This window comes from Amblyraja radiata, chromosome 33 (assembly GCF_010909765.2).
Source record: "Amblyraja radiata isolate CabotCenter1 chromosome 33, sAmbRad1.1.pri, whole genome shotgun sequence".
Taxonomy (NCBI): domain Eukaryota; kingdom Metazoa; phylum Chordata; class Chondrichthyes; order Rajiformes; family Rajidae; genus Amblyraja; species Amblyraja radiata.
The window spans coordinates 4,141,525-4,154,882 of record NC_045988.1 but is presented as its reverse complement, the minus strand read 5'-3'; the positions used below and the strand labels follow the sequence as shown (position 1 = coordinate 4,154,882).

General features: G+C 47.9%; 1 protein-coding gene across 1 annotated transcript in view; it reads left to right on the top strand.

Annotated features, from left to right (window-relative positions):
- The window catches only part of mcam (melanoma cell adhesion molecule), a 91,811-nt gene that overhangs the window by 67,026 nt on the left and 11,427 nt on the right, over nucleotides 1-13,358 (top strand). The window contains exons 2-7 of the mRNA XM_033049743.1: nucleotides 1,464-1,591; nucleotides 3,227-3,440; nucleotides 3,682-3,752; nucleotides 4,454-4,550; nucleotides 6,714-6,896; nucleotides 9,871-9,992. Of these exons, the coding sequence (XP_032905634.1) occupies nucleotides 1,464-1,591; nucleotides 3,227-3,440; nucleotides 3,682-3,752; nucleotides 4,454-4,550; nucleotides 6,714-6,896; nucleotides 9,871-9,992 (815 nt within the window). The remainder of the gene's footprint in view (nucleotides 1-1,463; nucleotides 1,592-3,226; nucleotides 3,441-3,681; nucleotides 3,753-4,453; nucleotides 4,551-6,713; nucleotides 6,897-9,870; nucleotides 9,993-13,358) is intronic.

Below are 13,358 nucleotides of genomic sequence, written 5' to 3'. Positions count from 1 at the left end.
TGTGTGGCCAACTCAATGGGCCATTTATTTAATCTACTCTGAATGACCATTTCTGTCCAACCCTTAAGGCCCTGTCCCACCTGGACAGCCAGCATCATTGACTGACGTGTCAGGTCACCGGGAAACTTGCGGCACGATGACGTGTGACGCGCGCTGTGTTTTCAAGTGTCGCAACATTGTTTTTTGTCGCCGCTGGGTTTTGAAATGTTCAAAATCTTTTGGCGACACTGATATGACGCCGGCAGTCGCCGAAAAAAATCACCAAGTGGGACACAGGCCCTTTAGTTTCTCAGTTTTTTCCATCAAATTCTGTTTGGGGATTTAATGTGCTTTACAAGGCAAGAGTTCAGAGTTTCCCCATTGCACTGTCGGTCAGGTTGAACCAATGCCCTGCCTCTCCCAGATGGAGAGAAGGGCCAGCAAGGTAGGGCAGAGGTAGAGTTGCTGCCTTACAGTGCTAGTGTGACCCTGGTTCGATCCTGACTATGGGTGCTGTCTGTACGGAGTTTGTACGTTCTCCCTGTGACCACATGGGTTTTCTCCGAGATCTTCGGTTTCATAGAAACATAGAAAATAGGTGCAGGAGGAGGCCATTCGGCCCTTCTAGCCAGCACCGCCATTCATTGTGATCATGGCTGATCGTCCCCGATCAATAACCCGTGCCTGCCTTCTCCCCATATCCCTTGACTCCACTAGCCTCTAGAGCTCTATCTAACTCTCTCTTAAATCCATCCAGTGACTTGGCCTCCACTGACCTCTGTGGCAGGGAATTCCATAAATTCACAACTCTCTGGGTGAAAAAGTTTTTTCTCACCTCAGTCTTAAATGAGCTCCCCGTTATTCCCACACTCCTCCCACACTCCAAATATGTGCAGGTTTGTAGGTTAATTGTCTTCTGTAAATTGTCCCTAGTGTGTAGGATTGTGCTAGTGTATGGGGATCGCTGGTTGGTGCGGGCTCAGTGGGCTAGGAAGATCTCTATCATCCCTAAAATAGATTCCCTGATCCTTATCACACTGTTTGGGAGCTTGTGCACAAGTTGATTTATAAAAAGGCCGATATTTAAAATCTTTACACAGCTGGAAAGGCTTTGGGTTTTCCAAGGATTGTGTTGGAGCTACAAATGCACGCAAGCCCTTTCTTTTTTCTGAAACTGAAGTGTCACCATCTCCAGCTCACTTGATTAACACCCAAACCTGCACGTCTTTGGAGTGTGGAGGAAACCAGAGCATTCGGGGAAAACCCATACAGGTCACGGGGAGAACGTACAGACTCTGTACAGACAACACCCGTAGTCAGGATCGAACCCGGGATGCTCTAACGTTGCACCACAGTGCCATTCTAGCAACTATAACCATGATAAATGAGATTGTGCAGACAAACTTTGTTTCCAGGGCAGGAAGGAAATTGAGAACGGCAAAGAAAATATTTTGGAGGCAAATGTCTTTGCTCTTTGTCCACAGGAATAATCGCCACTGTTCAAGTGTCTACACGACCTGTACTGGAGGCAGAGATCAAGAAAGCCATCAGCATTCCATGTGTCCCGACAATCTCCACCCCAAACACAACAAAATACGTCCAGTGGTTTGTTGTGAGTATGATCAACTTGATCCTTACCAGCTGATCGTGTCGCTATCCACCTGTCCATTGCACAGTATCCCAGGCACTGATGGAGTCCCCAATGTTGGGTCTGTGACTGGGACACTGACCTCCCCACAGTGTGTGAGAAAGAACTGCAGATGCTGGTTTAAATCGAAGGTAGACACAAAATGCTGGAGTAAATCAGCGGGTGAGGCAGCATCTCTGGAGATAAGGAATGGGCAACGTTTCGGGTCGAGACCCTTCTTCAGATTGTGTCAGGGGAGGGGGGCTGGACAAAGATAGAATGTCGGTGGAGGCAGTAAAACTAGTGGGAGAACTGGGAAGGGGAAGGGGATGGAGAGAGAAAGCAAGGGCTATCTGAAGTTATGATGCCCGGAGCTGTGGGAGAGCCAGAGAAGGCTTCAGAAAATAACTTCATGGATGTATTTTGCTGGAACGTGGGTTAACATTTTATTGACAATGTGGGCTGTGAGGATGTGTCACAGATAAACCATGTTGCATTCATTAGAGATTGGTTGATGAAGAGGTATCTCCTGATCCAAAATGTCCATGCTCAGCAAACACTGGGAGATTGGAAACAAGTACTTAGTTGTTCAGCATTAGTTCCACCCATGGCTTGTGTTTCACGAAGGATTGAAGCCAAGGTCATCTGTGTGATGGTTTCCCAGTTCTCCCTGAGAGTCCGGCCCGAATCCTGACCTTACACCATGGCCTCCGGCACTGAGCTTCTCCTTTGTGGCTGTTTAGCACAGAGTTGGCATCCAATGTGCACATTCTTGGAAAACATCGTGTAGCAGCTGAGAGAAACAGCAAGACAGAGTTCAGACTGGGTCTTGCAAGTGGCCAGAGGTGGTCTGAATTCAGGCAAGAATAAAAGGACGTACCATTAGATAAGAGATGAGAAGGACTTTCTTTAGTAAGAGGGTGGTGAATCTGTGGAATTCATTGCGACAGACAGCTGTGGCAGACGTAATCACGTATTGCCTTTCTGCAGACTAGCTAGCATGCAACAATAGCTTTCCCACTACCTGTGTACATGTGACAATAAATCAAACGCAAACTGTGGAGACCTGGTCAGTGGATATTTTTATGGCAGAGTTTAGTAAAGGTATCTGGGGTAATGGGGCGAAGGCAGCAGAACGGGGTTGAGAGGGAACGATAGATCAGTCATGATTGAATGGCGCAGTAGACTTGATGGGCCGAATGGCCTAAGATTGTTAAGGGCTTGGACACACCAGAGGCAGGAAACATGTTCCCGATGTTGGGGGAGTCCAGAACCAGGGGCCACTGTTTAAGAATAAGGAGTAAGCCATTTAGAACGGAGACGAGGTAACACTTTTTCTCACAGAGAGTGATGAGTCTGTGGAATTCTCTGCCTCAGAGGGCGGTGGAGGCCGGTTCTCTGGATGCTTTCCAGAGAGAGCTAGATAGGGTTCTTAAAAATAGCGGAGTCAGGGGATATGGGGAGAAGGCAGGAACGGGGTACTGATTGGGGATGATCAGCCATGATCACATTGAATGGCGGTGCAGGCTCGAAGGGCAGAATGGCCTACTCCTGCACCTATTGTCTATTGTCATTTGCCACTGGGCAAATTTGAAACTGCGAAGATGCGTTTGCTTTCAGATGGAGAAGAACGCTCGCCAGCGGATCTACTTTCAGGACATGGAGAACAGTACTGTTGATGCTGGCACCGACTACACGCATCGAATCAAAGTGGATAAGATGTACACGTTGACCATCGACCCCGTCGTGCGCAGGGACGAGCGGACCTTCCACTGCCAGGTTGGTGCTGGCCCCGTGGGCAGTGGTGAGGCTGAAACCCTGCTCAAAGTTTACGGTAAGGATTCTTACCCGGATCTCTGGCGCTGTAAGCGCTGTGAGGCAGCAACGTTACCTCCGCGCCACCGCGCCGCCCCAGACTCAGATCTGAAACATTAACTCCGTTTCCAAAGTTTTATTTCCGTTTTCCAACATTTGAAGTTTTTGTTTTTGATCTTCAAGACTAAATGTTGATGTTTGTGTGACTGCTTTAACGTGCCCGTGCCCCACTCTCACTAACATCCTCTAATCTCCGGCAGCTGCTCCGGACATGCCTGTGATCGAGAAAGATTCCAGGACCATCTCGCTGATAGAGACAGAAGCAAAGGAGGTAAGAAAGGCTGCAGCATACAGCACTGCAACAGGCCCTTCAGCCCACAATGTTTGTGCTCAACATGAAGCCTGATCTCAATTCCATTTTCATGACCACATCCCTCTATTCCCTGCACTTCCAAGTGCCTATCTAAAAGTCTCTCACACCTCACTATCGTATCTGAGAGAGAAGGTAGAGAGAAGATGCAATTAAACTCTTTTAAAAACATCTGGAAGTTTACAGGCAATTAAGTCATTTTGTGAAAGTGTTCAGTTTGGTTTAGAGATACAGCGTGGAAACAGGCCCTTCGGCCCACCGAATCCGTGCTGACCACTGATCCCCGTACATTAACACTATCCTACACACGCAAGGGACATTTACAGTTTTACCCAAGCCCAATTAGCCTACAAACCTGTATGCCTTTGGAGTGTGGGAGGAAACCGGAGCACCCGGAGAAAACCCACGCAGGTCACAGGCAAAACGTACAAACTCCGTACGGGCAGCACCCGTAGTTTGGATCGATTCGGGGTCTCTGGCGCTGTAAGGCAGCAACTCTACCGCTGCACCACCGTGGCACCCTTCAGCGAAACGGTCGGCGAGTCTTCGTTTGGTCTCGCCGATGTACAAGAGCCCACATCGGGAACACCGGAAGCAGCAGAATGTGGATGGTTTAGAATTGTTTTTTAAAATTTGTCTTGGAATATTTCTTTCTCTTTTAGATTGCACGTTGTGTCACCAGGAACGGCTACCCTGCCCCCAATGTCACCTGGTTTAAAGACCGCACCCCACTTCACGCCGACCCCCAGATGCGCAACAGTACGTAACATTTTACGCCACTATCTTATCTCCGCTACCTAATCCTGTTATCTCTGGCAAGTGCTACCTGAGGAGACTGCATCCTCTCTCCATGTAAGCTGCTTTTAATGACTGCACCCAGTGTCGGCCTTGGGGGTCTGATACTAGAGACACGAGGACTAGGATATAAAAGCAAGGCTATATTGCTGAGTCTTTGTAAGAACAGTTCCAGTGGTGAATCTGTGGAATTCTCTGCCACAGAAGGTAGTTGAGGCCAGTTCATTGGCTATATTTAAGAGGGAGTTAGATGTGGCCCTTGTGGCTAAAGGTATCAGGGGGTATGGAGAGAAGGCAGGTACAGGATACTGAGTTGGATGATCAGCCATGATCATATTGAATGGCGGTACAGGCTCGAAGGGCCGAATGGCCTACTCCTGCACCTATTTTCTATGTCTATGTTTCTGTTCTTGGCTGATAAATCAGACCAATTCTCTAAATCATGGTCTCCTTTCACTGAATTTCTTCAACAACAGAATGGTTGAACACAAATTTAAAACCGATGCTTGGGATGGGTGAGGGGGGGGAGAGGGAGGACAGTGGGACATATCTCCTTTTTTTCTCTTCTTGCACTTCTTCGTCAGTTCAGGTGTTTTTTCTCTTTTTTTAATGTCTTTTTCTTCATTCATTTTTCTCTTTTACTCGATTTATGTATCAAGTTATAAAATGTTAAAAATGGAGCGGTACGAAAAGGTCACGGGGAGAACGTGCAAACTCCCTACAGTCAGCACCCGTAGTCAGGATCGAAGCCGGGTCTCTGGCGCCGAAAGGCAGCAACTCTCCCGCTGCGCCACCGTGCCGCAAAACCCTCTCGGTCTGCTCTCTCTTTTTAAAAATTACTTTTATTAGAAGCAATTGTACAAGAATAAAACATCCGGCATGTAAAATTATACAATTCATGTACAGCTTCAGTTTCAATCTTTTAATTCAATTGAACTGTTCAATTCATGTACAGTTTCAGTTCCTGTAGGGGGCGCTCCTCTGTGTGCAGCCATGTCAGCAGCGCGTCAGTTTTTCCAGCTTTTGTTTTATTTTTTAGTATGTTTTAAAGTGTGTATTTTGTGTTTCTTTGTGTGTTTTGTGTGGGGGGTGGTGTGGGGGGGTAAGGGGGAAACCGCTTCGGTCGCCTCCTCCATGGAGAGGCGACTTTTTCCAGGTCGCCTCCCCCGTGGCCTAACATCAAGGATCGACGCGGCCTTTCCCGGAGACGCGCCCGGGGCTTCAGCGGCGGGCGCAGCGTGGACTCTCGGCGTGGAGCGGGCGACCCTCGCTGGGGCTCGCTGGAGGGGAGCGCTCCGTTTCGCTGGCCCGGGGCAGCCGGCAGCCTGAAGTCGCAGCCTGAAGCCGCGGTCTGCAGAGCTCCAGCTGGTGCGGCGTCTACAGCCCGGCATCCCTCGTGGGGGACCCGGGGGAAGAAGAAGCCATCACTGCCGGCCCGCGGCCAACTTCTACCGCGGGTCCGGCATGGACTTACCATCACCCCTGGAGGGGAGCTTCGACCGCCGGCCCTGCAGTCTACGGTGCTTCTGGCTGCGGCGGGGACTTTAAATCGACCGCCGGCCTGCGGCCTACAACAATCTAAAGCCGCGGTCTCCGGTGAGGAAGAGCCGATCCTGGACTGACTGGACTCTGGTCCTGTACACGGGGGGGAAATGGAGGAGGACTGGCCAAATTTTTGTGCCTTCCATCACAGTGATGAATGCTGTGGTGGATGTTTGTGTTACAGTTTTATTGTGTGTTCTTTATTATTGTACTGCTGCTGACAACCCAAATTTCCACCAACCCTGGTTGTGTGGCAATAAATTATATCTATCTATCTATCTTAACTTCAAAATAAGGGTAGAGAACAAGACAGAGAAAAAGTGAAAGGTGAAAAGATAGGACCCCTAGAGTTAGACTACCAAAAGATGTAAGAGAGGAGAATAATAATAATAATAATAATATATTTTATTGTCATTGCACATAAGCGCAACGAGATTTGGTATGCAGCTTCCAACCGATGTCATAACATAAATAACTAATAGAATAACTAATAAAAAGGAGGGGGGGGGAAAAAAGAAAGAGAAAAAAAAGAAGAAAAAAAAGTGGGCCGGACTGCTCTCTTTCTGATGATATATTTTCCGCTAGGGATTTCTGTGAAATTGCAGGCCACTGAGGAAGCCAACGGCCTTTACACCATGAAGAGCACGCTGTCGTACCTACCGGTGAAACGGGACAAAGACGCCACGTTTTACTGTGAGGTGAGCTACAGGATGCCCGTAGGAATAGACATGATGAAGGAGTCTGCAAAGATCAACATCTCCATAAGCTGTGAGTATTCCTCGTATATGTTGCAAAACATACTTGGCTCATAAAGTATGATTATTGATCAGCATCACAGAGATAACTACAATCTGGGGTACACAAAAATGCTGGAGAAACTCAGCGGGTGCAGCAGCATCTATGGAGCGAAGGAAATAGGCAACGTTTCGGGCCGAAACCCTTCAGGGTTTCGGCCCGAAACGTTGCCTATTTCCTTCAGGGTTTCGGCCCGAAACGTTGCCTATTTCCTTTGCTCCATAGATAGAAACATAGAAAATAGGTGCAGATGTAGGCCATTCGGCCCTTCGAGCCTGCACCGCCATTCAATATGATCATGGCTGATCATCCAACTCAGTATCCCATACCTGCCTTCTCTCCATACCCCCTGATCCCTTTAGCCACAAGGGCCACATCTAACTCCCTCTTAAATATAGCCAATGAACTGGCCTCAACTACCTTCTGTGGCAGAGAATTCACCACTCTCTGTGTAAAAAATTATTTTCTCATCTCGGTCCTAAAAGACTTCCCCCTTATCCCTGAACTGTGACCCCTTGTTCTGGACTTCCCCAACATCGGGAATAATCTTCCTGCATCTAGCCTGTCCAACCCCTTAAGAATTTTGTGAGTTTCAATAAGATCCCCCCTCAATCTTCTAAATTCTAGCGAGTACAAGCCGAGTCTATCCAGTCTGCTGCACCTGCTGAGTTTCTCCAGCATTTTTTTTGTACCTTCGATATTCCAGCATCTGCAGTTCCTTCTTAAACTCTAATCTGGAATGAGTCGTCAGTGGTGCTTTAAGGGCAAGTCCCACTTGCCGATTTTTTTCGGCGACTGCCGGCATAATTGACTGACGTATCAGGGTGACGCGGCGGTGACAACGTATTGACAACTTTTTCCAAGCGTCGCAACATTTTTTTTTGTCGCCGCTGAATTTTGAAATGTTCAAAATCTTTTGCCGACCCTGATATGGTGCCGGCAGTTGCCGAAAAAATCAGCAGGTGTGGACAGGCCCTTTACCGTCACAGTTTAGTTTATTGTCACGTGTACTGTGACAAACTTTTGTTGATAGCTAACCAGTCAGTGGAAAGACAATAGTGAAAGGCCTGGACAGAGTGGATGTGGAGAGGATGTTTCCACTAGTGGGCAAATCTCGGACTAGAGGTTATAGCCTCAGAATTAAAGGACGTTCCTTTAGAAAGGAGGAGAGTAGGAATTTCTTTAGTCAGAGGGTGGTGATTCTGTGGAATTCTTTGCCACAGAAGGCTGTGGAGGCCAAGTCAATGTATATTTTTAAGGCAGAGATTGATAGATTCTTGATTAATCCAGGTGTCAGGGGTTATGTGGAGAAGGGGGGGAATGGATTAGGAGGAAGAGATAGATCAGCCATGATTAAATGGCGTAGACTTGATGGGCTAAATGGCCTAATTCTACTCCTGTTACTTATGGCCTTAATACATACTACTCCAGCTGTTTGTGTCTATCTTCGGTTTAAACCAGCATCTGCAGTTCCTTCGTACAGACATAGTTCAGGACTGCTCTCTAGTTGTGGTAGGATGATTTAGTTGCCTGATGGACTCACATGTGCAAAAACACAGTGATTCTATTTTATTGCATTCAGTAAAGTGTTGCCACATCTAAGCACAATTGCCGATAAACAAAGTGTATAGAAATTGTCCACCAAGGCATTGGTTCCTTTCCATAGTCCAGACAGCGCTCTTGGTCTTATGGAGCGGTGCCCAATGCAGGGGAGCCCCAGGCTGTTGCAGGGCCTCCAGCCTTTGGTCCACCCTTGTCCCCCTGGGGGTGGAAGCCTGGCCTCCGGTCTCCAGGGGACAAGCAGGGCTGGCTTCCCCCATGCAGGCCGCAGCCCGCCGTGCCCTTTGTGTACAGTGCCCAGACCCGCCTCACAAAGCATTTGCCTTCTACGTAAGGACACAAGGACACTAACGGAGTGTGAATAAGAAACTCAGCTCCTCTTAAACACCTCCCATTCCAGTACGATGGTGTTCAATTGATCCTCAACACCAATTCCTGCTCTGTGCCTGGTCCCCACACACCATGTCTTTGGAGTGTGGGAGGCAACCGGGGCTCCCAGAGAAAACCCACGCAGTCACCAGGAGAATGTGCAAACTCCACACAGACAGCACCCGTAGTCAGGAGCGAACCCAGGTTTCAGTCTCTGGTGAGACCACATCTGGAGTATTGTGTACGATTTTGGTCTCCTAATTAGAGGGAGGACATCCTTGTGATTGAGGCAGTGCAGCGTAGGTTCACGAGACTGATACCTGGGATGGCGGGACTGTCATATGAGGAAAGATTGATTCACTAGGCTTGTATTCACTGGAGTTTAGAAGGATGAGGGGGCATCTTATAGAAACATATAACATTATAAAAGGACTGGACAAGCTAGATGCAGGAAAAATGTTCCCAATGTTGGGCGAGTCCAGAACCAGGGGCCACACAGTCTTAGAATAAAGGGGAGGTCATTTAAGACTGAGGTGAGAAAAAAAATTTTCACCCAGAGAGTTGTGAATTTATTGAATTCCCTGCCACAGAGGGCAGTGGAGGCCAAGTCAATGGATGGGTTTAAGAGATAGTTAGATAGAGCTCTAGGGGCTAGTGGAGTCAAGGGATATGAGGAGAAGGCAGGCACGGGTTATTGATAGGGGACGATCAGCCACGATCACAATGAATGGCAGTGCTGGCTTGAAGGGCCAAATGGCCTCCTCCTGTACCTATTTTCTATGTTTCTATGTTTCTGGCGCTGTAAGGCAGCAACTCTACCGCTGCGCCGCTCCCAAAGTAAAAGTCTAAAGAGTTTAGCGCATTCAATGCCACGTAAAGAAGCTAACATGCAAATATAGGCTGAATTTTTACCAGTGAGTTTATTTGTCACTGTGTTCCACTGCAGTGGGGAGTTCCTGCAGTGAGCCCGTGGCCCAGGTCCAGTGCATAAACTGTGTTCCGTTTGCCCCATTGCCAGATCCACCAGAGAACGCAGAATTTCTGATTCACCCCAAGGTGTTGAAGGAGATGGACAACATGACCATGGAGTGTCAGTCTGATGGAACATCCAGCGTTGATTACACCTTCTTCAAAATCCTGGTGAGATTATTTATGGGGCCTGGGCTGGGTCGCAGAATCATCGGCGTGGAACTTGCATACACCGGCCAACATGTCTCATCTGCCTGCGTTTGCTCCATATCCCTCCAAACCTGTCCCATCCATGTACCTGTCTAACTGTTTCTTAAACGCTTGGGATAGTCCCAGCCTCAACTCCCTCCTCTGGCAGCTCGTTCCATACGCCCACCACCCTTTGTGTGAAAAAGTCACCCCTCATATTCCTATTCAATCTTTCCCCTCTCACCTTAAACCTATGTCCTCTGGTCCTCGGTTCCCCTACTCTGGGCAAGAGACTCTAGGAGTCTATCCGATCTATTTCTCTTGTGATCTTATACACCGCTATAAGGTAATTGTTCAGTAAATTGTAAGAAATGTAACAAAGTTGTTGAACATATAATGGCACGGTGGCTATTTGTAGAAGACAGGCCATTCAGCCCATTGAGCTATACTTGCTTCCTGTGCAATAATGGTCTTAGTCCACTTCCACCAGTGTCTATGTAAATTTTCCTTGGTCCTTGCAACTCCCTCCTTTTGCCACTTGTTGGAGCCAGAGAGCACGGAACCAGGTCCTTGTATCATTGTCCACCATTTTACCAATTTTGGAGTCACTGCAAGTTACTAACCACGTGAACTGAATTGTAATCCCCATCGTTGTAACAGATGACAAACCACACTGGTCCCGGCACAGATCCCAGTAGCATCTCACATTAGGGCGGCGCGGTGGCGCAGCGGTAGAGTTGCTGCCTTACAGCATCACAGACCAGGGTTCGATCCTGACTACGGGTGCTGTCTGTACGGAGTTTGTACGTTCTTCCCGTGGCCTGCGTGGGTTTTCCCCAGGGTGCTCCGGTTTCCTCCCACACTCCAAAGATGTGTGGGTTTATAGGTTCATTTGGCTTCTGTATAATTGTAAATTATCTACAGTGTGTGTAGGATAATGCTAGTGTATCGCTGGTCGGCACGGACTCGGTGGGCCGAAGGGCCTGTTTCCGAATTGTATCTCTAGACTAAACTAAACTAAGCACTGGTCATGAGGCTCCAATCAGAACCTCAGTCCCACCCTCTGACTCCTGTATATAAAATTATGAAAGGCTTGATATGGTAGACAATAGACATTCAGACATTCTGGGCCGAAGGGCCTGTTCTTGTGCTGTACTGTTCTATGTTCCATCAAGCCAATTTTGAATCCAATTAGTTATCTCAGAAGTGACCTTACGTAATCTACTGTAAATCTCCAGGCTAACATAACAACCTAATTTACAGTTCACTTCACCGACTAGAACATCTTTTACAGTTCAGTTTAGTTTATTGTCACGTGTACCGAGGTACAGTGAAAAGCTTTTGTCGCTTGCCATCCAGTCAGCAGAAAGACAATACATGATTACAATCGAGTCGTTTACCATGTTTGGATACATTTTTTAATGTGGGTTTTGGCTGGAGTTAAACATAGAAACATAGAAAATAGGTGCAGGAGTAGGCCATTCGGCCCTTCGAGCCTGCACCGCCATTTAATATGATCATGGCTGATCATCCAACTCAGTATCCTGTACCTGCCTTCTCTCCATACCCCCTGATCCCTTTAGCCACAAGGGCCACATCTAACTCCCTCTGAAATATAGCCAATGAACTGGCCTCAACTACCTTCTGTGGCAGAGAATTCCACAGATTCACCACTCTCTGTGTAAAATATGATTTTCTCATCTCGGTCCTAAAAGACTTCCCTCTTATCCTTAAACTGTGACCCCTTGTTCTGGACTTCCCCAACATCGGGAACAATCTTCCTGCATCTAGCCTGTCCAACCCCTTAAGAATTTTGTAAGTTTCGATAAGATCCCCCCTCAATCTTGCGAGTACAAGCCGAGTCTATTTCCATGGGAAACACATACAAAGGGAACGTGCAAACTCCTCACAGACCGCACCCAAGGCCACAATTTGAACCGCGTCCCTGAAACTGCGGTCAGAGAATTTTGAATATTTTTCAATGGAAAGAAATTTGAAATAAATGTTATTTTGAAATGAAACATTAGACACAACCCTAATGCTAAAATACTCAGATTGCTCGCAACCCATGCATCGAGAATACCTGAACCATTATTACAAACACATAGAGAGACACAAAATGCTTGTGTAAGTCAGAGGGACAGGCAGCATCTCTGGAGAGAAGGAATGGGTGATGTTTCGGGTCGAGACCCTTCTTCGTAACCACATGGGTCATGTAATTCAATACAGATTGAGATTTAAACCTCGTCAACAATTAATGTGCAATGTTGTATTTGATTTGAGCTATCCTCCCATAACTTTGCTTTGTGTTTTGGGCAGTGATAAAAGCGAGATCCTGTTGGCAAAGTATAAATACAGTATATCCTTTGCAAGCCAACAGGGTTCATTGCTAAATAACCAGAGGCCCAAGTTAAATGGAGTTTAATTATTGTCTTGCGTTTGTTTGGTGTTCATTTCCTTTCAATGTCACAGTTCCCGTGACATTCCACCCTATGTTACTACCCCACTGTTTCTCCCACTGAGTTTCTGACAGAATAAGTGGTAGAATCCTGCAGAAATTATAAGCTTTTTGATGGATTGCAACCCGAATTAATTGTCAGGCCTGTGCTTCTGACGTAATGATACCAATCAAATAATGAACTAAAATAAACTGACCTTAGACCTTAGATCTTTCTGCCCTGGGCCTCCTCCATGGCCAGAGTGAGTCCCACCGCAAATTGGAGGAACAGCACCTCATATTTCGCTTGGGTAGTTTATATCCCAGCGGTATGAATCAAGTCACCTCATTTTTTGAATCCTTTATTTGTCATTCAGACCTTTCGGTCTGAACGAAATGCTGTTGCCTGCAGCCATACATGTAATAATAACAAAACACAATAAACACAAATTAACATCCACCACAGTGAGTTCACCAAACACCTCCTCACTGTGATGGAGGCAAAAGTCTTAGAGTTACTGTCTCTTCCCTCCTCTTCTCCCTCTGCGCCGAGGCGATACCCCACCGGGCGATGGTAAGTCAGTCCCGCGGCTCAACCGAGCTCCGCGAACGGGCCGGTTCAAGCTCCGCGGCCCGGGGGGTGGTCAAAGCTGCCCGCGCTGTTGCAACGGGAGCTCCGGAAAACAGGCACCAGCCTGTGACCTGCGAGCTCCTGACATTGTCCTCCATTGGCCCGCGGCCGAGCCCCGGATCCAGGTCGCCGCCGCCTCAGCCGCCGTAGCACCGTCTCCGCTCCGCACCGGGCCGCCCACAAGGCAGCGTCTCAGCCCCGCACCGGGCTGCCCCCACGGAAGCACCTTCCAGCCGGGAGCCGGTCCGCCCTCACCGGAGCGCCTTCCAGCCGGTAGCCA